Source organism: Procambarus clarkii, chromosome 88 (assembly GCF_040958095.1).
Source record: "Procambarus clarkii isolate CNS0578487 chromosome 88, FALCON_Pclarkii_2.0, whole genome shotgun sequence".
Classification (NCBI taxonomy): domain Eukaryota; kingdom Metazoa; phylum Arthropoda; class Malacostraca; order Decapoda; family Cambaridae; genus Procambarus; species Procambarus clarkii.
The window spans coordinates 19,784,416-19,810,796 of NC_091237.1; the positions used below are offsets into that span (position 1 = coordinate 19,784,416).

At 39.7% G+C, this 26,381-nt stretch overlaps 1 protein-coding gene across 6 annotated transcripts in view; it reads right to left on the reverse strand.

The window, feature by feature from the left end:
• gus (splA/ryanodine receptor domain and SOCS box containing gustavus) overlaps positions 1-26,381 on the reverse strand; it is a 194,972-nt gene that overhangs the window by 46,604 nt on the left and 121,987 nt on the right. For 3 of the 6 annotated variants that reach the window (XM_045726767.2, XM_069317650.1, XM_069317649.1), the window contains 3 exons: positions 24,570-24,926; positions 21,697-21,904; positions 18,896-19,232 (listed from right to left, as the gene is read on the reverse strand). In XM_045726767.2, coding sequence (XP_045582723.2) covers positions 18,896-19,232; positions 21,697-21,904; positions 24,570-24,784 — 760 coding nt within the window. In that variant the 5' untranslated portion in view covers positions 24,785-24,926. Of the gene's footprint in view, positions 1-18,895; positions 19,233-21,696; positions 21,905-24,569; positions 24,927-26,381 lie in introns of those variants that run through there. The other 3 variants (XM_045726771.2, XM_045726770.2, XM_045726769.2) reach the window with 1 other exon arrangement.

Consider the following 26,381-nt stretch of genomic DNA (forward strand, 5'->3'; position numbering starts at 1 on the left):
GACATCGTCTGGATCACTACCTAACACACACTGCCCATCTAAGACGCATTAGAAAGGTGTAGTATAATAAATCCCACACCGAGTGAGGAAAGCCAGGGCAAAGAATTTGTCAACGAAAAATGTTGTCCTTAAAACGTTCCCGCAGTTTCAACCGCCAAAAAAACACAATCTTGAGGGTTGTAAGATGTTAATTCCTTGCTTGAGTATCTTCACTAGAGACAGTTAAGTATCAACTGCGTCAAGCTACAGGTGACAGCATGAACAACGCATCGAAGTCTCTCCCTCTTGAAGGAGCACTGTGCTTGCCGCCATGGTTGTGTTCACTCACAGGATGGGTGACCCTGCCCCATGAACTCACCCTCCGGGGCATAATTTACGAAAAAATAATATCCTCTTGACCTGCTTGATGGTGTTCTGGGAGTTCTACTCCCCAAGCCCGGCCCGAGGCCAGGCTTGACTTGTGAGAGTTTGGTCCACCAGGCTGTTGCTTGGAGCGGCCCGCAGGCTCACATACCCACCACAGCCCGGCTGATCCGGAACTTCTCTTAGAAAACAGTCCAGTTTTCTCTTGAAGATGTCCACAGTTGTTCCGGCAATATTTCTTATAGTCGCTAATGTAGTGGACAGCTTTCCTTCAAGGTATGACGTACTGTATAGTAACGTTGATAGTGTTCTGCAGGTTAATTACAGTTTTTGTGTGGCGCCTGCGTAGATAGAGGGCGAGGCAGGATGTCGACTTTGATCAGGGAGAAGATTTATTTGGGCTACAGATACGGAGATGGACGGTGATTAACCAGCAGTGTGGTGCTTCACTCCGTAGGTGATGGCCATGGAGGCATTAAACAATATAATCAAGTTCACAAACTCAATGTTGTTGAATTTATGTAAGTCATTAGTGTTGTTGACAAAATGGGCAATAGTAATTATAAAGCTGCTCCAACAGCAGCAGCAGCAGCACACCACCACTCCCCCTCCAACAACAGCAGCAGAACACCACCACTCCCTCCAACAACAACAACAGCAGCAGCACACCACCACTCCCTCCAACAGCAGCAGCAGCAGAACACCACCACTCCCCCCTCCAACAACAACAGCAGCAGCACACCACCACTCCCTCCAACAACAGCAGCAGCAGCACACCACCACTCCCTCCAACAACAGCAGCAGCAGCAGCAGAACACCACCACTCCCCCCTCCAACAACAACAGCAGCAGCACACCACCACTCCCTCCAACAACAGCAGCAGCAGCACACCACCACTCCCTCCAACAGCAGCAGCAACAACAACACCAACTTGGCATCAGCAGGCCGGTGCTAACCTTGACATTCCCACGCTTCACAACCTTCGCGATTTTCTAACAACCTGGGAGCCATCTGCCTGACCGCTTTAGAACGAAAGTGATCTACATGCATAATATCCCCCTAATGTTACCTCGGAATAAAATAAATCAACTACACAATATCAGTAAGGCATAATAGGCCTTATCCAGGTGCGGGGCGACTTTCAAGGGACGGGGGGGGGGGGGTGAAGGGGGGAGAGGGGATGGGGGATTGGGGAAGGGGGAGAGGGGGGATAGTGACGCGGCTGGCTAGGTGTGACATCATTGGTGAACGGCCAAGGCTACTTACTGAACCTGGTCGTGTGCCCTGTGGTGAACTCTTCACAATCATACTAAAATAGCATGCTAAAGCCAGGCAGGTGAGTGAGTTAGCAGGATGGGTGGCAAGGTCCGCGGCAGTACTGAGGCGGGGGCGCCGTCACTACACTGCTAGGAGCGCCGCCCTGGAACGCACACACAGTAACCATTGGATGGAAAGTTCCAGTATGTAGTGATGGACCACCAGTAAGCTGACTTTTGTATGATCGAATTTGGACAAACCGGGAACTGTTTAACCAAGCACAAATAACCTCTCCTAAAGACTTGACCTAACCTCTCCTAGCAACCCTAGGCCTAATATAGTGCTTGTGCTATACTAGCCGTGAAAATATTAAAGTTCAGCTTGTAATTACACACACAATAAACTGGAAAAGATACAACGACATGCTACAAAATGGCGTCAGGAACTGAAAAAAACAAGAGTTATGAGGAGTAGAGTCAAGTCGTTAAACATGCCAAAACTAGAAGATAGAAGAAAAAGAGGTGATATGATCACCACTTACAAAATACCAACAGGAATCGACCAAATTGACAAAGAAGAATTCCTGAAATCAGTAACTTTACGAACAAGAGGACACAGATTCCAGCTAAGGAAACAAAGGTGCCGAAAAAAATATTAGATAGTTTTAGTTGTGCATATTAGATAGTTTTCTTGTGCAAGCAGAGTGGTGGACTGTTGGAACAAGTGATGTGGTGGTGGAGGCTAAAACCGTCAGTAGTTTCAAAGCGTTATACGACAAAGAGTACTGGGAAGACGGGACACTACGAGCGTAGCTCTCATCCTGTAACTACACTTAGGTAATCACTCTCACACACACGGTATTATAAATGTTAAGGCACATTTTAACTACATGGCACATTTTAACAAATGTTAACTACCTTTTGCATGCTTAACTCCACCTTTACCGAAGCTCGAGAACACTACCACATTCTAGGCAGGGGTTGTTTAAAAATAGCAGGGAAACTTCCTTTGTCATCTCAAAGTGAAACTAAACTGGAAATTCTCCATCACTGATAAACCGGATTGAATGTGGGAAGATCCCTGAGGCGCCTGGTGACCTAGAACCTTCCTCAGCTTCTCCACAACCTTGCACTTACCAAATATCACTGTCAACTTTAAACACGGTAAGAAATTTAAGAAAACGAGCGAATTCAAACGTCTTTATTTTAACGGATAAAAGAAATCTGATGGGCACGTTCAGAGTGAAGAACCATCAAAAGATGCCCGGGTAGACCACTGAGTGTGTGGATGAGGCTGGAACACCACCACAGCCTCAGAGACCACATTGCGCCACCAATGGATTTCTGTTTTTGAATGTTTGAATTTGTGAGCGCACGACGCAAATACTGGTCTCGCGTTAGGCCGAGAAGTACACTTCTGTTACACACCCTGCTGAGGATATCTACCTTAAGGGATACACCCTGCTGAGGATATCTACCTTAAGGGATACACCCTGCTGAGGATATCTACCTTAAGGGATACACCCTGCTGAGGATATCTACCTTAAGGGATACACCCTGCTGAGGATATCTACCTTAAGGGATACCCATGCTCTGACTATCTATCTTGGGGCACTGTACCCTCTGCGGCTAATGCTTTAATCAGTGAACGCTAAAATAAGCTAAAAAGCCAATAAACATTTTAAAGTTGTTATTCCTTTGTATGGTTTTTACATTTAGGAGGAGGATGCCTTCGCTGGGTTACTGCAGAGGCCGTAATTACTTTTGGGTAATTAGAGGTCTAATTACTCAAAGCTTCCTAGCATTACATAATGAATAAATATTACATTTACTCACTATAATCTTGGCGCTGACTGTAGAACAAGGAAAAACATTTTTACTCTGAAATAACATCATTTTATAACAAAATTAGACGCATCTAGTTACCCAAAGCCACAACAATGTCGCTTGGATCGTCGACTTCCTATGGCGTTAGCGGCGCATGAGTTTCGTCGAATTTCGTTATAAAATTATATTATTCCAGAGAAAAATAGTTTTGTTTAAAACAGCACCACCAATATAGTAAATATGTCATATTTCTTCATTACTTATGTAATGCTAGGAAGCTTTGGTTAATTAAACGGACCCGTGGTTCGTGGCTAGTCGCTCACAATGGGACTAGCGAAGGGCATCTCACCGGGTTTGTGCAAGTTACAGTGATCCTGGAATGTTTATACAAGGCCTAGTTGTGATACAGTGCTGGAGTATGATATGACACTGCGGGTCAAATGTTAGGAAAGTTCATGAGTATTTGTAAAAGAATTGTCAAATTCAATATGGCAAGAGAATAATTGAGTTTTTGCATTATATTAGACCATCTCCAGCATGGTGCTCCTGCATCAATGCCACTATATATGCTTTATAAAGATATGTATTAAGCAAATTAGTCTCCAAACCCTCCCACTGAGCACCCACACCACCACCACCCCTTCCAAGCACACAAGCACCACCCCAAACACTGAAGCAAGGGAGGAACCAGAACCAGTTTTTCAGAGCAAACGTCAACGTTGCCGGCGGTAACGTCACGCTCGCCCACAACCTCACACCAGAGTCGGAGAAAAATTTGAAGAGTCGTGCAGCTGTGACACAACCTTGTATCCAGCTAGCTGCATGCAGCCTGCCATCAGACAAAACGCTAACCAAGCCACTCGTCCAATACTGTGTAATGGAGTTAGGAAAGGCAGTCACACACGGAGAACTTCTGCTAGCCCGAGGGTAAGTCAGCAATGAACCACCATCCCCGGCCACACCTTCCAGGAAGCTGCGCCACTCCCTTGGCTCTACTGGAAAACAGGAACTTGTTTCTGACGCGTTTCCGATTCACTAATCTCTCTCTCTCTCTCTTGGGTTCTGTGAATAAGATATTTAATTTAATTTTCCAAGAAGCGCGTGCGTAGACTACCTGTGAAGTGGCTGTCATTGGCTTGCACATTCTCTTCCCAAGTCAACGCTAGTGGCGTCTGACGTTGCAAACTAACATTGTTCTTCTAGCACTCCGCAGTTTGTGTGCATGACGTGCGTGCAACAAGCAGATTCTCCGTCTTGCCCTCGGTAAAGGTCATTCATCTGCGCGATGGGTACTGGTGGAACAGGTTAGGGTGGCACCGCCAGCAACAGTCACCTTCCAGGCGGGCTACCACTGACTGACTGACCCGCCTCCACCACCTCGCCCCCCCCCCCCCCGCTCACACTTGTACACCCCACCACCTCGCCCCCCCCCGCTCACACTTGTACACTGCTGTACACTCCACACACCACCACCTCGCCCCTCGCTCACACTTGTACACCCCACACACCACCACCTCGCCCCCACACACACACACACACTTGTGCACTACTGTACACCCCACACACACACACACTTGTGCACTACTGTACACCCCACACACACACTTGTGCACTACTGTACACCCCACACACCACCACCTCGCCCCCCGCTCAGACTTGTGCACTACACCCCATACACCACCACCTAGCCCCTCCTCCCCGCACACACTTGTACACCACGCTCCATCACCTCGGCCCCCCCCACCACCCCACACACACTTGTAAACTACCACCACCTCGTCTCCCGTGCACACTTGTACATTACTGTACACCCCTACCTCACCCCCTACACACACTTACACCACGCTCCACCACCATGTCTAGTCGCATTTCAACTTTATACGAATTCATCACTATTAACATTATCAAAGTACCATACTGTATCAACATGAACAGATCCACAAGGGCCGTGATGAGGGTTCGAACCTACGCACAGGATGTTCCCGTGCGTAGGTTCGAACCCTCATCACGGCCCTTGTGGATTTGTTCAGTTGATATATCACACTACAGTATTGTGATTTCTGTGTGTACTGTATTAACATGTATATACACTACATTTCTGAATTCTTATATTTATCAGGTAAATTAAATTCAATATTTGTATTAATTTACAGTAGTTTATTATAGATTCTTAATCAAATGAGGCAATGTAACAATTCCTTCACAGGAATGAAGGACCCCCTCCCACAAAAAACGTTGTTACAATATTGACAGGCGTGAACATCCTCCCCTAGGCGCGCGCACATGTATTTAACCGATTTAAAAGTAGATATGGTAGTTACAGGAGACCATTTTTTTTTGCAATAAACTCCCCAAAAGATATCCATTATTAAGTGTTTAGCACCAAATTAACACAATTTATGTAACATCTGGAGCAGACAAACCTTGACATCGGGACGAGTCAAAACAGTGAGGACAGGGTCCTGCTATCCAACACGCCACAGACCTCATCCCTAGGTTCTTATCCTTTGGCCAATTGAGGGGATCAACAAAGTTACAATCGACTGCCCCCTCCCCCCATTACAACGAAAAAAGTGTTCTAATAGCTTAGGGAGGAGAGGTTACTCCAAAAGCAAAGAGGCTGGACCTACCTGCTTGATGGGGTTCTGGGAGTTCTACACCACAAGCCCGGCCCGAGGCCAGGCTTGACTTGGAGAGTTTGGTCCACCAGGCTGTTGCTTAGAGCAGCCCACAGGTCCACATATCCACCACAGCCCAGTTGGTCCAGCACTCCTAGAAGAAAACTATCTAGTTTTCTCTTGAAGATGTCCACAGTTGTTCTGGCAATATTTCTTATACTCACTGGAAGTACGTTGAACAACTGTGGACCTTTGATGTTTATACAGTGTTCTCTGTGCCTATGGCACCTCTGCTCTTCACTGGTTCTATTCTGCATTTTCTTCCATAGCATGAATAAACAACTGTATAGACTGGACCCAAGAGCTGAAGATTGACCAGCAGACACTTAAGCACACGCACCCACAAGTTTTCCCGACAACTTTACCAACAGGATGGCGTAACCTTACCAACCGATCAGGTGTTTTTACGTTAGTCACAATATTCTCAAAAATAATACTGTGTATCAAAAGAAGCATAACTAGTTTTTATAATATTCTGAACTTAAGCATCTTATTCTCAGTAGCCTCCTTCAGTATATCCTTCCTACAAATATTCTCCCCAACAATTAAGTCTTTTAAAAACAACATTTAAAGACATAAAACAGTATGTAATTTAAACCAGCGAGAGTAGTAAGCAAAATCTAGGAGGCAGAAAAGGCAGAGTGGCGGGGTTGGCCAGTCTGGTGGACACCACTGTATTCACCTAGTTGTATTCACCTAGTTGTGCTTGCAGGGGTTGAGCTCTGCTCTTTCGGCCCGCCTCTCAACTGTCAATCAACAGTTTCTAACTACTACTATTACTACTTCCTTTTTTTCACATCACACACACACACACACCCCAGGAAGCAGCTGACTAACTCCCAGGTACCTATTTACTGCTAGGTAACAGGGGCATAGGGTGAAAGAAACTCTGCCCAATGTTTCTCGCCGGCACCCGGGATTGAACCCGGGACCACAGGATCACAAGTCCAGTGTGCTGTCCGCTCGGCCAGCCGGCCCACTGTCATCCTGGCCAACAATCAGGCACTGCACCCACCCATTCAATAACACAAAACTACGTCCATTGTGTTCACAAACTGTTCAGTAACTCTTCTATTAATGACTGCTGTTAACTAAGGCTCCCAAAACTGTGATCTATCCCAAAGATGCACTTTAAAATACAATACAGTACTTGCCACAATTACAAATGCAACAGGCACACCAGCACATTGCATGTATTGTATTCCAATTATAATTATGCACACCCACTTAAAATACTACATCAAATCTCAAGTACAATGGTAAAATGCCTATAATACTGTACATTACTAACAAAAATAATAATTAAACAGGTCAAAATGAAACTTTCTGGTGTATCCAACAACTGAATAATTGAAGCTCTCTCGACTAGAGTAACTACACGGACAACAGCCCATCCTCATCAACAAAGGCCAAAGAGAAGTGAATATCGTGCAGTGTTCATCTTCATCTTACTGTTTTTTAAGCAAATATGAAACTTGGTGATATCTTTAACAGTTTTGGCATTATTAATTATTGAGATGGGTGTGGCATCACTGGGTGTGCAACGTCAAATAGAGAAAAAATATATAGTTCTTCTTTCAAAATTGCCTTTGATTTTTATTAATTCACCTATGTTAGTATGAATGTTGTACATCCTTTAAGCTGCAATAAGAAAAACTAGAAAGTTTTTTGGTTACTGAGATACGGGATTTTAAAAGTACAGTTTACAAAATTTGACTACTTTGCCGGATATATTAGTAAAGGCACCGTTTGTTCATAACTATTAAACTAATCAAAATCTTTCTAATATATTTTTGTACCCACTTGGGCTGGATGGTAGAGCGACGGTATCGCTTCATGCAGGTTGGCATTCACTCCCTGACCGTTCAAGTGGTTGGGCCCCATTCCTTTCCTCCGTCCTGTCCTGAATCCTTATCCTGATCCCTTCCAAGTTCTATGTAGTTGTAAAGGCTTGACTCTTGTGATAGTTCCTCTTCTGTGGCTAATGTGATCATTTAGTTCTTTAATGTGTCTCCTTGTTCATGTACCACCCACTCTACACAGTGCCTGTCAATTTTCCTGAGAATTTTACACGAGGTAATATTCGCACAGATATCTTTTTCCATGACAGTTCAGTTTCACTGAATTCCTGCTTCATTTTATGTTTTAGATTGTAGACCAAGGGACTTTATACTGGTACTACATACTTTAAAATTGGTCCCACAAATTTGGTATTTATGTATACAGTGGCACCTCGACTTACGATTGCCCCGACATAGGATAATTTTGAGTTACGATGTAAATTTGATAAAAAAATGTGACCCGACTCATGATAGTGTCGTCGACTAACGATATTTGTTGATACACGTTTGGGTCGACTGAGCGTGTGGTTCCTGGTCACGTGGGCCGACCTGCCTCAATACACTAGAGCTGCCCACTTAGTGACGATCATGCCTATAAGAAATCCTGTTTTTGTGGTGATTTTTTTGCTTTTTGAACATAAGACTGATTATTATATATCACGCCATGGGTCCCAAGAAAGTCAGTGGTAAGGTTCAACATATGAAAAGACATGTAAGAATGACCATAGAGGAAAAACATGAGATCATATGTAAACATGAAAATGGGACTAGTGTTGTTGAACTAGCTAGGCAGTACAATAAATCTTCAGAGGAGGAGACGGCGGCATTAGAGGATGTCCCTTCCTCATTAATTAAGAAAATGTGTGCAGTATGGGAAGGACTGCAAAGTTTTGTTGAAAAGAATCACCCAGATAAAGCTGTAACAGCCCTTTGCATTGATCTTTTTAATGACAATGTGATGCCTCACTACAGACAAGTGTTGGAAAGAAGGGAAAAACAATCTTCAATGGAACGATTTCTAGTGAGAAAATCAAGTAGTGAGTCAGAAGCAGGTCCTAGTGGTATGCAGGCAAAACGTGCCAGAGTGTGTACCTCAGAGACGTCCTCACTGCCTGATGTTATAATGGAAGGAGACTCTCCTTCCAAACAGTAACAACTCTCCTCCTCTCCCCTCCTCACCATCTTCCATATGCCATCAAGAGTCCTCCATAAAGGTAAGATAAACATATGTACTGTATTGTAGTCAGAGAAAAAAATTGTATTCAGTATAAAATGTACCCTGTATTTGTAAGTTAATATTTTGGAGGGTGGGGAACGGATTAATTCAATTGAATTTATTTCTTATGGGAAAAATAGCTTCGACTTACGATCCGTCTCTGGAAACGGATTATCATCGTAAATTGAGGCCCCACTGTACAGTATATATAATAATTACCCCATTTCCAACTTCACAGAATGGAGGTATTTTTTGTACTGTGACAGATATATACTATAGAAGTGGAACTGATAAATGTGTGTGCAAGAATTAACTATATTATGTTTAAGCTTTATCTATGGTCTTTGTGATTCATTAGCTTTAATTATTGATTTAATTTAAAATTATAGTTTAATAACCTCATTATTTCTCTTTACACATAATGCTGACTTAATTAATAATCGCATTATTATACTAGAATTTTTACACAATCCTCTCTCCTGTATGCTAGATACTAGATACTAAGCCTTTCCTCCTATTTCCTTATAAAAGATCATTATTATTAAGCAGTCAAAGACTAGGGCACATTGGCCACTTGCCCATACAGGGCTCAATTGTTCTATTTTCCTATTATCCAGTCTGCTCTCAGAGAACACAAGGTCAAGTCTCGCTGGTGCACACTGGACATCCCTTATCTTCCTACTAAACATGCTAGCAAGTTTGTCAATTACCTCAGATTGCATATTTGTGTCTCATCCCCCCTTCCTTGTGCATCACTTTTATCCTATTCTACTTCCCCATGATTGCAATCTCCAATAATTAGATATGCCTTTGGACCATCGTACCTGCTCTTGGATTATGTCTTTGTAAGCACTGTGTGTCTTCATATACAGTGCAATTCCATATATCTGGAAGGCATCATTGTGAATTTTCTGGTTTTCCAGAATTTGTGAAATCACGTGTTTCTTATTGAAACTTATGGCAAAAATGCGCACAGTATTTTCATGTCTAAACAATACATATACAGTAATATATAAAAATAAAGAGTAAAAATCTGAACTATATAATAAATATATATTATGTTTTTACGATGTTTTTACTGTGCTGCTCAAATGTTTACTATGAGTGCATGCCTACTGACCATAAGCTTTACTCTTAGGTGTGATTTGACATAATGTCTACGTACCTACCACGCATCAGTTCTGCAAAAAAAATGTCTCTGCAACTAATGTTTGACAAGGCCTCTTTATCACTCAAGAAATTTCACATGCTTTTCTTTAGATACAGAATTATTTGATAGACATAACCATCCTGGCCAAGAAGGGTAGCAAGAAACATCTGATACGGGTAGGAAGAACATCCTTATCAGTAGAAGTCTGAGCTATTAACACTTTGCCCACCCCCGCAGGCCACCCGCAGTGCACCGCAAGGTAGGCCGCGTGTTGCCTGTGAACAGACAACCACACTCCAATGTTTATGCTCTACAGTTTTCTCGCGCCAATTTTAATGCGATGTCGTTCATTTTGGTTTTAAATTGTTCGCAATAGAATGCTCTAAAGGGTTATATGCATATAAGGTTACTGTATATAGAAAAACATTACCAATAACATAAAATAAAATAAAGTACATCGTCATGTGAAAAAACTGGCTTTTCATCATTGTTTACAGTCGTTATTCATTCCCAACATTGTTACACCATATCAATCGTTTTTGTGTTGTTTCGAGTTTATAAAAGCAGTAACGAAAAATATCGGAGGTAAAACAACTGGAACAGGCACGTTTTGACTCGAGGGTTTTGGCCACCCGCCCACCCACTGCGTTGGTGGCCACCCATGCATGATAAGAGCCCAGAAGGCTCAGGAATCTGTACATTAGTTGATTGATGGTTGAGGGGTGGGACCAAAGAGCCAAAGCTCATCCCCTGCAAACACAACTAGGTGAGTATGCAGCAGTGTAGTGATGGCACATGGGGTAAAGAGAGAATGGAAAGACATTGTCGCGCACTTTAAAACAAGTTCCATAATAATCGGACAAAAATTAAACTTTACAAATATTTAAATTTTGGAAGGCATTGTCATCGTCCCACGAGCTACATGTATTGATTTTAGGACGACAATAACATTATCTTGCAACGATAATGTTAGGATGACAATAACATCATCCCGCAGCGAAAGTGTTAAGAGATAAACGAGTGGCTAAGGAGTATGGCACTGGTACTAGCACTGTTACTGCCATCAAAAGTAAAGGCAGCCGGCCACGGCACCTAAGAGCAAAAGCGAGAACAGTAGTGATAAGAGTATTGGCAGAAAAACATTGAACTCATTTTAACTATGAGAATTTGGAAAGATGTTTATTACTGGTTTACACATTATTGCCTGAGGGGGCACATATTGGTGGTATAATTACAGTTTTTAGCTGAAGAATGCCAAGAACCAAGGTCAGGAAGTACATCGAGGTCAGTTTGCATGGTTGCATAGGTTTAACAGATGGCATGGCATAGTACAGTACTGTAACTACATTTTGCTGCCTATGGGTTACAAAAGATCAGCCTGTGATCTAAGAAGTGGAAAAAATTAATATTTAGCATTTGTTTGTCAAATTTATTATTTACATCCACACATTGTAAATATATTATTTGTGTGACTAAATATGCAAAAATGTATTATGGCATAGCATTTGTCTAAGGAAAACCCCGAAAATTTAGAGATAACGAGCAAATAAAGAATTATTCTGAAATTTTGATTATTCATGTGAATTTGGAAGGGGTTCCACTGTATCGTACCTCCTTTTTTGAAGTCATTTATTACTGTCATGCGCATGATTCAACTCGTCAAACTTTTAGCCACAGTGTTTTTCTCTCATTTTCTCTGCTACCAGAGCTCTCTCTCTCTCCTACCAATGATCTCTTAAAATCTTTGCTTTCTATTGTTTTTTCTTTTCCTTCAGAAACATTGCTATTGCCAACATTACACTGTTCAGGCAGCCTACTCACTCACCAGCCATGATCACTTTTATACGTCAACTTAGCATTTTAGTCCATAATAAGATACCTATTCGTCCTCGTATCTGATCTAACCAGACTTCTACTGTATTGATTTAGGAATTATTTTACTCCCAAATGACGAAGTATTCCCCCATAAAAAAAATATCACAAAAATTCCTAAGTAATGGGTGTGTTTTGCCTGCCTCTGCACAATGTAATATAACTTGGTCCATCACATTCTAATTATTTCATTATTTAAATAGTTTAAGTACAGTAAATAATTCCTAAAAATACAACTATTTTTAGAGGAATATTTATCAAAAAGCAAAAAATATTAAAAATAATATTTAAAAAGTATGGTATTGTTAATGCTAACTAAACATATCGGTTCTTATTTCTGTACACACTCATTGAAAATACATTAAACAAATGTATTCCAGAATTTAGGTGTTTTTCCAGAAGTAAAATAATCCCCATTATCTTCAGGCTATCGTGAGATGATTTCGGGGCTTAGCGTCCCCGTGGCCCGGTCCTCGACCAGGCCTCCTTTATGTTACTCACCCCCAGGAAGCAGCCTGTAGCAGCTGTCTAAATCCAAGTACCTATTTACGGCTAGATAACAGGGGCATCACTGTGAAAGAAACTTTTTGCCCATTTGTCTCCGCCTCCACCGGAGATCGAACCCGGAACCTCAGGACTACGAATCCGAAGCGCTGTCCACTCAACTGTCAGGCCCCCTTATTATATTGAGTTAGCCATTTTTTAGTTAGCATCATACTTCTGTTTAGGTCTTTTCATCACCCTTTTCTTGTATGACTAAGTTAGTACAAAGAGTTTGTCCTAGATTACTATTTCCCCCAATCCTCTTGTTGTAATTCCCATGGCATAGTCTGTTTATCCATTTGCTTCCATTATATTTTCTATATCCTTTCCCCTGGCATACCTGCAGGTTTATAACAAAAGTGTGACTACAGTCAAATTGGCAGGTATGAGAAGGGTAAGACTGCCTTATAAAGGAGACTAAATAAAATCTTGCAAGCATTTTGAATATGCTAAACATAGTCTATGCGGCATTTAAAAAAATGGTAAGCACCCATTTAATTACAGTATACAGTAGATGTATCATTGAACAGTGTGGTAGCCAAATCACTGATTTGAAAGATAAACTGAAAGTGATGGATTATCTCTGAAAAACAGTTTGGTTTTAAAACAGGAGGATAACTAATCTTGAATATACAGTTCAGTACTTAAGTCTTTAGAACAGGATCACCGAGATACTTTCTACTGTAGCAAGGCCCTTTTAATATATGCTTTGCTTTTCCTGTAAAAAGATTTCAATGTTGTTAAGTAATTCCCTCCCATACAATACACCTTTTAATACTTTCCAGCAATTCACATGACTTCTAAATGTGCGACGCCAACATACAACGTTTTCAGTTTTGCTAGAAACTTTTCAACAACCATTCTCCCAGCAAAAATCTAATCTATACAGCCTCACCCCCCCTTCTTAAACTCACCATTTCCCTCTTTGTTATCTCTTCCTCTTTCAATTTGTGCCCTTACACTAAGGGATGGAAAGTTTACCAGTGTTAAAACACACACCAGTCAGATTTTGTACTTTCATGCATCACTCAGCCAAGATGCATGTATTGTATATTGAAAGCTGGTCTGAAGAGTACATGGTCACCTAGCTTATCTATGCATGGGGCAAAAGGCATATTTTCATTAGGGGGAGAAAAAGGAGAAGTGCTTAAGAAATTACCCTATATTCGTGAACAAACTTTAACAACCACACTTGAAATTATAAAATTATCAGTTAAATTTAAAACCGTGAAAGTCCTATGAACTAGGATAAGGATAATGCAAAAACAGTTTTTTGCAATATCTGAAGAATGGATGTTATTGGAACATATGAGAAAGATGAGTGGGTGCGACTGTTGAGCAGAGAATCAAGAGTCAGGTCAGGCTTGGGGAGTAGTAGAACTCCCAGAACCCTATCAAGCAGGAATGTGTGATGGTCTTGTGGAGCAGACATTGGGTATTGTGTCCCACACACCTGATATATCCGGCCTTCTGAAAACAGGAGGTTGAAGACAAACTGCCTGCTGTTACACAAACCTAAATATATTGTCCACAACTGTGTGTGGTGGTCGTATTAGTCCAGATTAGCCCAGATCTAATAATTCAGTCATTAACATTGTTGATATCCCAGATAGCAGTCCGAGAATGTGTTGATGCCCACCGCACGTAACATAGAATCTTAAAGTACTGTACATCTTTTCTGGTGTGATACAAGGGCAGCATTCATATTGATTACAATTATACCAAAAGTGGAGTATCTACCAAGATATTAATTGGTGTATTTTGCCATTTTATAACATTTGTGGAGTGGAGGATAAGACGCCCAAACAAAAATGCGACAAAAAAATCCAAAATGCCTAACAAAAAAAAATACCAAACAAAAATAATTAAAAACATGATTGGAGCCATATTAAAAGTGCTACCATTCATACTTAATATTTTCCATGCTCTATGGGCTGATTTTATTGAACAAAATTATCATTTCAACCTGTCATATGAAGAGCAACAACCAAGAGAACCTGTCGGTAAAAGATGGTTCCACCCATACCTACCTTCCTTTGCTCTTTTTCCACCCTCACTGATCATCCCCCCCCCCCAAAATGTAAATGTTAAATATCTTAAAATATTCATTCCATCTATTGGCATCATACACATCTGTCGCAAAGGTTGTTGCTACAGCAACAACCTGAGAAGAAATAAAAACTGGTTTGAATTGTTCTCTTTACCCAAAGGTCCGAGTGAATGTGCACCATTCCTTCCCTCTGTCCTAACACAGCTCCTCCTCCTCCTCCTCAGATCCCTTCCAAGTGTTATATACTCATCCTAGCTTAACACTTTCTCCAGATAATTACTTTTACCTGTTCTCTTCAGCATAACTTGTAGCCATAAGCCTAGTACCTTTACCATCATTCACAGTTTTGAAACAAATGCCTTCACCGTAGTATTCTCTTTGAAACCTGTAGCTTCATCGTCAAAACTAGTGTCTTAAGCATAGAAATTAGTGTCTGAAGCCATGTTTAAGTCTTAAGCATGGCTTCAAAGTGAATACTGTCAAAGCTTCTTGCTGTATGCTGAATGTTCTTTCATTTCACTAAATGATGCTTAACACGCCCAGCACTAAGGAAATGAGAATATAGTAGTCTAAGAACACAATAGCCAGGAACAAAACCAACATTATATGGAACCATAATCAACAATATTATAAACAATTCAAAATCACATCAGGCTATGCTTTTATATGCACTTGAAAATTTCCGTATTCATGTACCGGGTGAATAAGAGATTCTGGTACTGTACAGTATATGAATTACAGATGAATAAATCAGACTATATAATTAATAACATGGAAAACTTTCAACACTAAGTACCTGTAATTGCAGTATCAGAGGAAACTTGAGTACATTCATATATTGTATGAAGTAATTATGATCAAATTTTATAAATGGTCAGTAGCAACTATGCATAGTATGATTTTCTCTTAATATCATCTTCTTAATTATCCAACCCGTTTTCGCAAATTCGTAAAGTCAATATTGACTTATTAACTACGTGCATAGGTGATATACTAAACATAATAGATACCCTTAAAAAGCTTCATAGAAAACACCGACCTTACCTAACCTTGTTAGTATGTTAAGATAAGCATCATATTGCTTCGTAATTACAATTATTACTTAACCTATACCTATAATAGGTTAAGTAACAATTGTAATTACGAAGCTATAAGATACTTATCTTAAGATACTAACAAGGTTAGGTAAGGTCGGTGTTTTCTATGAAGCTTTTTAAGGGTATCTATTATGTTTAGTATGTCACCTATGCACTTATTTAATAAGTCAATATTGACTTTACGAATTTGCGAGAACGGGTTGAATTATCTCTTTTCTCTTATAATATTATTTCTTAATTAATATCACAATATCTCCCCGCTTTATAATTTATTAATTAATTGATGGCATACAAGCTATTAGTATTATGAATTAGCAACTTTTTAAAACACTAATTATCTACTCAGTTGAGTTTACACTAAAAATTATCAAATAAAACAAATTAGGAAGTATTGGAAATCAAAGGATAATTTTACTAAAATGTATATATAATGTGCAATTAGTATAAAATATATTATATTCAACACTAAAACATTAAAGTGACCATTACATTCAATATTGCCAATACTTTGTTGCATGGATGCTTTGGGTGCATGGGTATGTCTTTCATCTTAAGCTAGGATCTGGAATCTTTCTGTCAATCTGCACCAGTTAACAAGTTATGCAGGTGATAAGTAACAATAACGTGGCTGAAGAATGTTGACCAGACCACACACTAGAAGGTGAAGGGACGACGACGTTTCAGTCCGTCCTGGACCATTCTCAAGTCGATTGTCTTGGTCCAGGACGGACCGAAACTTCGTCGTCCCTTCACCTTCTAGTGTGTGGTCTGGTCAATGTTAACAGGTTATGTCCGTGGACGATTCAACTTGTACCGATTGGTTCTGCGAATCTCATTCTCAGCACCGCATGAAGGAATGCTAATGTCAACCCGACACGATGTTGTCATACGAATATAAACAAAATTAAGAAATAAAACAATAGAAATGGATAATTTGAAGAGCTTGTGTGGTGTTTGGAGAATGAAAATGTCAATGGAAATTTTTTTGTAATTACCTAAGTGTAATTACAGTACCTAAGTGTAGTTACAGGATGAGAGCTACGCTCATGGTGTCCCGTCCTCCCAGCACTCTGTCATATAACGCTTTTGTATGCAAAAGTCGATGCATTGGAAGACTGAAGGGGTGATGTGGTAAAGTGAAAGGTTGCTGCTGTAAGACTGATGGAGTGAAGTAATGTCTGTTTATCCCTCATACTAAGTGAATAATATAATAAAAGGACAATTGCTAATTTTTTTTGTAGAAATTTTTCAGTATTGCTCTCATTTTAGGTCTACCAGATGATGCATATTCCCCCTAAGAATAAGAAAAGGGTAATGAGAATGTTTGTACAGTATGTATTTTTAGATAAAATACTCCTCTATGCAAGCGGATTTAAAGGGCAGTCGAAAGCATTATAGTCAATTTTAGAAGAACTGCTGCTGAGCTATATAAAAAAAAACATTGTACGACTTCAGATAAGGTCTGATTAAATGCTTAAATTTGTTAATCATTTGACATGTTCAAATATAGTAGATGCAAATTTGTGTTTGATTTCACATGGCTAAACAGACAGTTGCAGGTTCCAGGTAAACAATTTACTAACTCGGGACATTAAGAAACTGGTTAAGTGCCCTACTAAAGTTATCAACTGTGATGCTGCCAAAAATATATATAGTTACTGGTTTAGAATGGCAAGCCCCAGACCATGGATATTATGATGGTCTGCATATATAGAACTCCAACCTAGAACTGATTTTATAACATCTCGCATTTACTAACTTTGTTCTAAAATTAGGAAATAACCTTTATTTCAAAGTAAATTTTACAAGTAAATTGTGAAATATGTACTGACCCATACCTTACTTTATAAAATATATATGTTATGGCTCAATAGATAAAATGTTTAATAGCATCTTTGTGAGCAATAGATTTTTAGAAATTCTTTGTAACCTCAAAAATTTACAAGACAACCGTCCTTATAAATCAGTTAAAATGTCAGCAGCAAATAGGGAAGCACTTCTTTCCTATAATGATTATCTTAATTTATAATGACCTTTTTATTGAATTTATGGCAGAAAATTGGACTTGGGCTACAAAATTTAACCATTAACTTTATTTACTTCCTAAATCTGCACACAGGAAATAATGGTTATCTTATCTTGAGGTTATCTTGAGATGATTTCGGGGCTTAGAGTCCCCACGGCCCAGTCCAAGACCAGGTCTCTTTTTTGTTACACATCCCCAGGAAGCAGCCCACAGCAGCTGTAACTCCCAGGTACCTATTGAACTCTGAGCTAGGTGAACTCTGGGTGAAAAACTCTGCCCATTTGTTTCTGCCTTCACCAGGGATTGAACCCAGAACCTCTGGACTACGAATCTGACAAGTCCACTCACCTGTCAGGCCCCTTGAATATGGTAGTGAATAGAAATTTAGCAGAAAAAAAACGAAATGTCTTCATATATGCAGTGTTTGTCGATTCAAGCTTAAAGAAGCACGTTGCCAGATAAGTCTTATCTATTATATAATAGATAATAATAGAAGATGGATAATTTGTGTGAGGAAAGACAATATGTTAATAGCACCTGAGAAGTGGTGTGAAATAAAGCTACACGGAATCTGTACATTATGAGGCAATAAATAAGTGATTTTTAAAATGACAACTTGCAGGAAGAACTGTATATCTAGTTATATGAAACAATTTGGGGTGCAGTGGTGTGTTTTTCTCAATTGTGTCAGGTGCTGATTTGATGTACTAAGTTGCTGTAGTAAGATATGGAAAATAGAAGAGTTGTCTCTTTTATTATCTGTGATCTTTTCCCATACAGTATATCGCTAACATTTCTTCCAAGCTGATGCCACCCTACCTCATGAAATTGGTAAGCAACATCATGATGATGGCAACAAATATTAGCATATGAAAAAGGCCTATTGACTTTAAAATCTTTTGCATTTATTCTAATATCATTTTGGTTCCATATAAGGTACTTGTTTAGTTCCTGAATAAACAAAAACATTACTTACCTGTGACTTTTTGCCCCATACTCATCCGGTTTCGGCGAGGCCCTCGTGAGCTATGACGCTGATTAGGGTGGTGGTGATGGTGGTTATGATGGTGATTATGGTGGTGGTTTTGAGCAGCAGCAGCAGCGGCGGCAGCAGATGACCGTGTTGAATATGGTGGAGGTGCGTCGTGGTGGTTGTGACGGACAGTGGCGTTATTAGTGGCAGCGTTATTTGATGTGTTGTCTTGCTGCTGATTGGTATCTACTCCTCCCCCGCCACTGTTGTCGGGTTTCTGTGAGGCTGCGTTGTTGGTGCTGGTGCCACCCTGGCCAGGCCCACTGCTGGCTTTCGCTCCCTGGAATAAAATATTTTTTATTAGCTAGAGAAGAATAAATAGCCTATGATACTGAATGTCACTTATTAAACAAGTTGTTAAAAGGTCCCCAAATTCTACAAGGAAATTTTCATTAGTGTGCATAATAATAATATGGGCATTGAGAGAAAAAATACAAGAGAAAGACCCAGTACTAATTACATTGATATAAGAATATTTTCAATTATTGGCACAATGACCAGCACAAAACCTTACTACTCTCACCTACCCAGACACTCGAAGACTTTAAATCATTTACAGTAATTTTCCTACACTTAATCTTCAACTACTGTATTAAAAACTACATTCTTATATATTATTTGTGCCTTTAGCAATCAAATTAATTACAGTACATCTTTTGAATCTCTTTTTCTGAGTGTGTTATCTTTAGATACCTCTCGCATCTTCTTTCTAGAGAGAAGATTTTAAGAGCTCTGACAATTCAAATAATTTAGGTGCTTTATTGTGTCTATGCATGGTGTATATGTTCTCTGCATTCCCTCTACTTTAGCAATTTCTCCTGCTTTGAAAGGAAAAGTGAGCAATGAGCAGGACTGTGCTCTGAGGTACAGAGCTTCTCACTGTGCTTGGACTATTTTATTTAACTGACTGTTATTCTGTTCTGTTCGATAGAAAATTGAATACTGTATCCATCATCCTACTTTACCAGTTACTGTACTCTATTGACCTTATTTCATGGGCTATCACTCCATGGGTCACATTTATAAAATCCCTTTACAAAGTCCATGTATAACACATCTACATTCTATTATTATTCTAATGCATCAGTGATTTTGTCATAGTGGTTGAGTAACCGTGAAAGGCTTGATCTTCACATTGTAAATACAGTACTGTACATGTTGGTCTAGGTTATGAAGGGTACTGGTTTTCAAGAAACTGGAGATCCGACTCCTGATCACTCTCGTAAAAACTATTATTATGTGGAGCATTAATGCAACTGGTCTATAATGTAAACAGGAGCCTTCATAGTAAAATTGAGGGGACCTAATGCTTTGAGATCACAACAAATCAAATTAACATCAACGCAAGAAATAAGAGGTGGATTAAGATAAAACCTTCAAAACAAGAGATGTCATGCCTATATTCTGTACTCGCATCCCCTTTCAAGGCAAGGCAACTGATCCAGCACAAGGAGGCAAGGCGAGAAATTTGCTACCTATTATAATTGTGAAAGAGGGAATTGAGAATGTCACCGATTAAAGAAAAAAATACCCGGTAATTTTACAGGAGTACCTTGGTGCTAGAAGCAAGTACACAAATACTCTTCATTAATTTTCACGAACAATGAGAATATCAATGTGCTTTATTGTGAATACTTTATTTCAAGTATGAAATATCAACGATATTTCATACTTGGATGATAAATTAACAGAAGTCCATCCTAACATTTAACAGTTTAGCAGTTTGATGAAATATTTTATCATCATGTGTAATGCATTATCCAATCCATGAATTTGCATAAATTACTCAATGATTCATGATGACACACGGGCAGAGCTCATAAGCTAACCAACCAGAGATCACCTTTGATAACCAACCTTATAACCAAAATAATTGCTCTGCCCCACACATTTTTTGCCACTTTGCAAATTACGTGACAAACAAGTATGCAAGTACAGTACCGTACAGTAATGATTTTCTTCTTTTTACAACTATACAAATTAATAATCGATAAAAAAAATGGTAATTTCTCTGTAAAAGTCTGTTCATATAAATCAGGATGACAGTAGCTTGGTTTTACTTAACATATGGACAGTTAAGAACAGAACAGTTTAAAGAAAATCAAGGATCTTATCATATTTACAGAAAAACAACAAATCACAAATACAAAAGTTAGTCACAACTGGTGAGATTTATAATATTTGTGCAATCAAAACGGAATTAAGGTACAGTTACGGACGGTGATAGTTAATTCTAATTAAACAAATTTGTTTTGTTATATATTGTTCAGAGATCAAGTGCCATAATCCCATTTATTTGGTTTTCAAAATCTCAAGGGGGGGGGGGGTATGGATACCCCCTGTTAAGAGCCCCTGCTGCAGGGTAACCATTTATAAACACCGACACAACGTTCATAATTATAACCCCAAAAGTAACAAAGAAGCTTAAAAATTATAAAACTTTTGTCACCGAGCTTCAACAGTTCAGAACAGTCCCCCCAAGAGTTCCAGACTGTGAAAACGTTTATTAATGTTTTATGCCCCCCCCCCACACAAAAATTGGGAAGGGCTGTCAAGTAAACACTATTTTAACAATAACAGGTTGGTTAATTAGTCAAAACAATCACACAACTAGCGAACATGAAATCGGAAAACTATCCAAAGCCCCAAAACTCTTAAAGAGGACACATTATATAGAGGTCTAGACATTCAAGGGTGCACAGTGTACTGTACCATGTTGGGGTGAAGTGAAAACAGTTAGTTACCTTATGTTTAGTGTTATGGTGGTGAGCGTGGAGAGGTCTAGTGTGGTGCCTCCTTGGTCTGCCTGCTGCTGCAACTGATGCTGAAGACTGTTGGGTGGCGTAGCGGGGCGAGCGCCTTACTCCTACTGCTGCTCCTCCCGCTGCTGCTGCTGCCGCTGCTGCTGCTGGGCCCCCTCCACCACCGCTCCCACACCGCTTACCACCGTACCTACAAAATAATTCTCAGAATTAATCTATTTGTGTCAATAGGGTACAGCAGAAACACACATACAGTACATGTATCTACCTTCATCAGAGTTACTTCCTCCAGATGTGGCAATCAACCTGTATCATCAAGCAGCTTAGGGCATTTATTATGTGATTACATGCAATCATTTGAAGTATTTAGCATGCTGAAGTGGAATTCTTAAATAGGAAAGGGAAGACATTTTGTTCGTTTAATCTTTATTTAGCTAAGCTACTTGAAAACTACTTGAATGTTCTACATCCAGGTGCACAAAAAAAAATAGGTATTGAAAACCCATAATGATGAGTCACATATGGCAATTTGTGCACAGCAGGAAATGGCAGGTAGCACTTGAAGCAGTGTAAGGGGGTTAAAGATATTGCCACACCATAAAATTGATTTCCCTTTAGTAGTGCAGAAAAATTCAGCTACTTATTTGATTACTGAACAGATTTCTTGATATTATCTATGCACGCCTTGGAATTTACACAATGAGCTACATCTAGATAATGTTAAGGATAATGTATTTGCAATGAAGTTATATGAAGATCAATTCTTTCTGAATTATGCATTTTAAATTCTGCTACCATCCAAATTATGTTAACAAAATTAAATGCATCTTGGAATTAAATATTTCTAAATTATGAAACAAATTTTTTGTTATCAATAGTTCATTATAAATTTGTGGAATAATAATGACACTAGAATGAGCACTGGTAATGTTAAACCCGAAGCGCTTATTCACTTTAACTATTCAATGTCTTGCTCTGAATTTGCCGATGGTGATTATGTCTAGTGTCTGCAAACTTTAAACAAATAATTTTTTTTTACAAAACTTACACAATCACATTTAATAACATTGTACAGTACATAAATCATATATCAGGCTGCAAGCAACTGCATAGAACAGCCTGGTTGACCACACCAGCATCCAGGCAGTCTGGTCTCAGACCAGGCTGTGGACTCTTTGATCCTTGGAACCATTGAAAGGTGTGAAAGGTAAAGATTGCCTTTACAAAAATATAAATTAAGCTGTCTTAATCCCTCTTCCCGAAGTAGGATCAAAATGCTTGACATTAATCCCTAAACTGTGCTGCTATTTAAAAGTCGAGCCTTGCGTCAGGCCAGGCTCGGGGAGTAGAACTCTAGAGACCCTCTACAGGTATGCTCAAGGTACATCAAGGCGTGCATGTCTAAAAATAGTTATAATTTAATGAGTAAATAGCACAAGTCAAATTGAACAGTGTAAGGGTTAACTGTCATATTTCTATAGATAGGTTGAAGGGAATTCAAGTCCATAATACTGTATGATTACTAAATTGAAACTGCATAATTAATTGTTAATTCTTCTTGATATGAATCCCATTAAAGTACCTTAATTACCATATTTCTAACATTTATACTGTACTGTCCATTGATTTTTTGGTTGTTCAGACGATAGCTAGTATTTTAATTCAGAAACCTAAGAATCCTACAATTGTCAGCATTAATTTGTATCTGACAACCTTTCATTCATTTTACCAGTGTATCATCTAAATCCTCCAGAACAAATTTTGAGTATGTCTGAATTTACTGTCTGACCTCAGTGTCATTGGCATAATTGAAAATGCAGTATTGCCGTTCAATCCTGTGACCCAAGTCATTTACTGTATATACAGTACAGTACTATATATGGTAAGCAGCAGAGGTCCCTAGTGAGCAGATACCCCAGGTCCCATGAGGTCCCTGGAGTACTTAACAGATCTCTTCTGACCTTATTTATGGTGACCCTTTATTCCCTTTAAAATAACCATGCCCTAATCCAATTTAAGATATAAACTACAATACAATGTGCCTCTACTTTCCTATTAAGTCATTCATGGCATACAGTATGCCAGGGTTTTACTAAAGTCTAAGTATATAATGCTGTAATCTTTCCAACTATCACCTGGTTTAAATATGCTGGAAAAGAATGAAAGTATATTTGTTAAGACACAACCAGCCTTTAGTAAAGCCACGCTGCGAGATCAATATGCAAAATAGCAACTTTCAGCGTACATTTAGATGCAATGACTCTCACATGTTTTGTGGAGAATGTCAGCTTCTTCCTGTCTAGCTTTATGGCAATGTTAAGTTATCTTACAGATATGCCAAAAATGCTATCATCCGAGACTCTTGAGGGCAATATTAAATTAATCATTGGGGACAATGACAAGATTTTCGTTAATGTAATTGGCAGCTTTTATTTTTCCAGCGACACTGGTTGTGCAACCATCTGTGCGAGCACTGGCCTCTGGTATTTAATTCAAGAGGTCTGTACTCACATGCACAATTTGCATACACAGAAAAAAGTGGAGTACCCACTGTACAGGTTTGAATCCTCCTCATTGCTCTTACATCATGTTAATATAATTTTTTGTGCACACCCAGTTTCACTGGAAAAAAAATCATCACTTGTATGACACCATTATAATCCCCTTTGAAGCAATATTAACAAATTATTATGAACAAACTGGTAAGAAATATTTAATACATACAACACCAGTACTGTACAAGCTAAAGTTCTGCCCTTCACAAATTACATAATCTTATTAAGTAATAAATTCAATGCAAACATAATCTCTCGTTTATCTTAAGAGCATTAAGTGTGCTAGAGGAGCAGCAGTACCTTGCCCCAAAAGCCACCAGGGCAGGGCCCAGGAACCAGGCTCTGGCGGTGTCCGGGGTGAGGTGGGGTGCTGGTGGTGCTGGAGGAGGTGGTGCTGGAGGTGGGGCAGGGGGCGGCGGCTGGCTGTAGAAGGCAGGTCTGAGCACTACCCACTCCTGCAGGAAGGGATTCATGCCACACGGGTCACCAACGTGAACCACCACACACCTCACCATCTAACCTCACGCTACACTACTCTTCTCTTCATCATTAACAACCTTGTTTACTAGTCATATGCCACCATAGCATCACCGGTCCATGACGTTATCTAGCTTTTTCCATCACCAATATCACATTTGTTACTTATTGCACAATTTCCTGTTAAGGCAAAAATACATTTCATACTCAAGCCACAAATTCAACGAACATTACATTAGTAAGGACAAGACCAGAACATAACGATGCCAACACAGAAGACACTGTTCAACATAACAGGCCAATTACACCTGATTAATCTTTGTATAATAGGAGCTGCCTCGTATGGGCCAATGGGCCTTCTGCAGTTACCTTTATTCTTATGTTCTTATTAAACTTGTAGTAATTATTATGACTTAAGGTACATGAAATATTCTATCAACCTTGAGCATCGCCAACGACGTTTCCAGCATTAGCTAACAGCCCCATTATGAGAACAATTGAAACTTTAATGCAATGACTGTTGTACGGATTCAGACGCTGAGTCACAATAACGTGGCTCAAGATATGATGACCCAACCACACATCAGTAAACGAAGAAACGACGACCTTTCACTCCGTCTTGGACCATCTCAGTCGTTCTTGATAATGGTCAAGTTCTTGATCAAGTCGGTACACAATCTTTCTAACGATTGTGTATCGAGAAGGCTTCAACTAACTTTTCGTTTAATCAATTCCAAGTATTTACAAATATAACACTGAAAAACGTCTTTCTAACATCTCGGACTCGGCTCTGTTGAGTATCTAGTTACATACGTTCAAAGTCTTGTACACTTGTTCTTTTGTAAACTCCGCGAATTTCCCTTTGAATCTTTTATGTCGTAATCATGTCTACCCTATTCCTCCTCTAATCCAGCGAGTGAATGTCTGTATCTCTGTTTGTATCTGTCTTGTATTTACTAGTTGTCTGCATAATCGAGCTACTTAGCTCTTGGACCCCGCATTTCTAACCAATCTATTTTTCCTCTAATATGTCTACTCCATTATTTCTCTCTAACACACGCATATAATCCCTGGAAGCAGACCGTAGTAGCTGTATGTATCTATACTCACCTATTTATGTTTGCGGGGGTTGAGCTCTGGCTCTTTGGTCCCGCCTCTCAATCGTAAGGCGGGACCAAAGAGTATCTATGATTGTATGCCTGTCTGTCTGCATTTGTGTGTGTGCATGTGTACATCTGTATCTGTCTATTGGTCTGTGTACTCACCTAGTTGTGCTTGCGGGCGTAGAGGCTCTTTGGTCCCGCCTCTCAACTGTCAATCAACTGATATACAGATTCCTGAGCCTACTGGGCTCTATCATATCTACATTTGAAACTATGTATGGAGTCTGCCTCCACCACATCACATGTCATGTGTCAGTCTGTTGATCTGTATCAGTCTATGTCTATGTGTATCTGGCTGTCTCTCAGATGAAGAGTGTCGGGGAAAGAGTGAGGCAGACACAAGAGAGGGCTCAGGGTGAAAGGAAAACCACAGCCGCCATGAGTTGACGTCACACACTAGCCCTGACGTCACAAGAGAGGCAAGCCCACCCAGTGTACCAACCCCGCACCACCATCCACTCAATACCTTCCA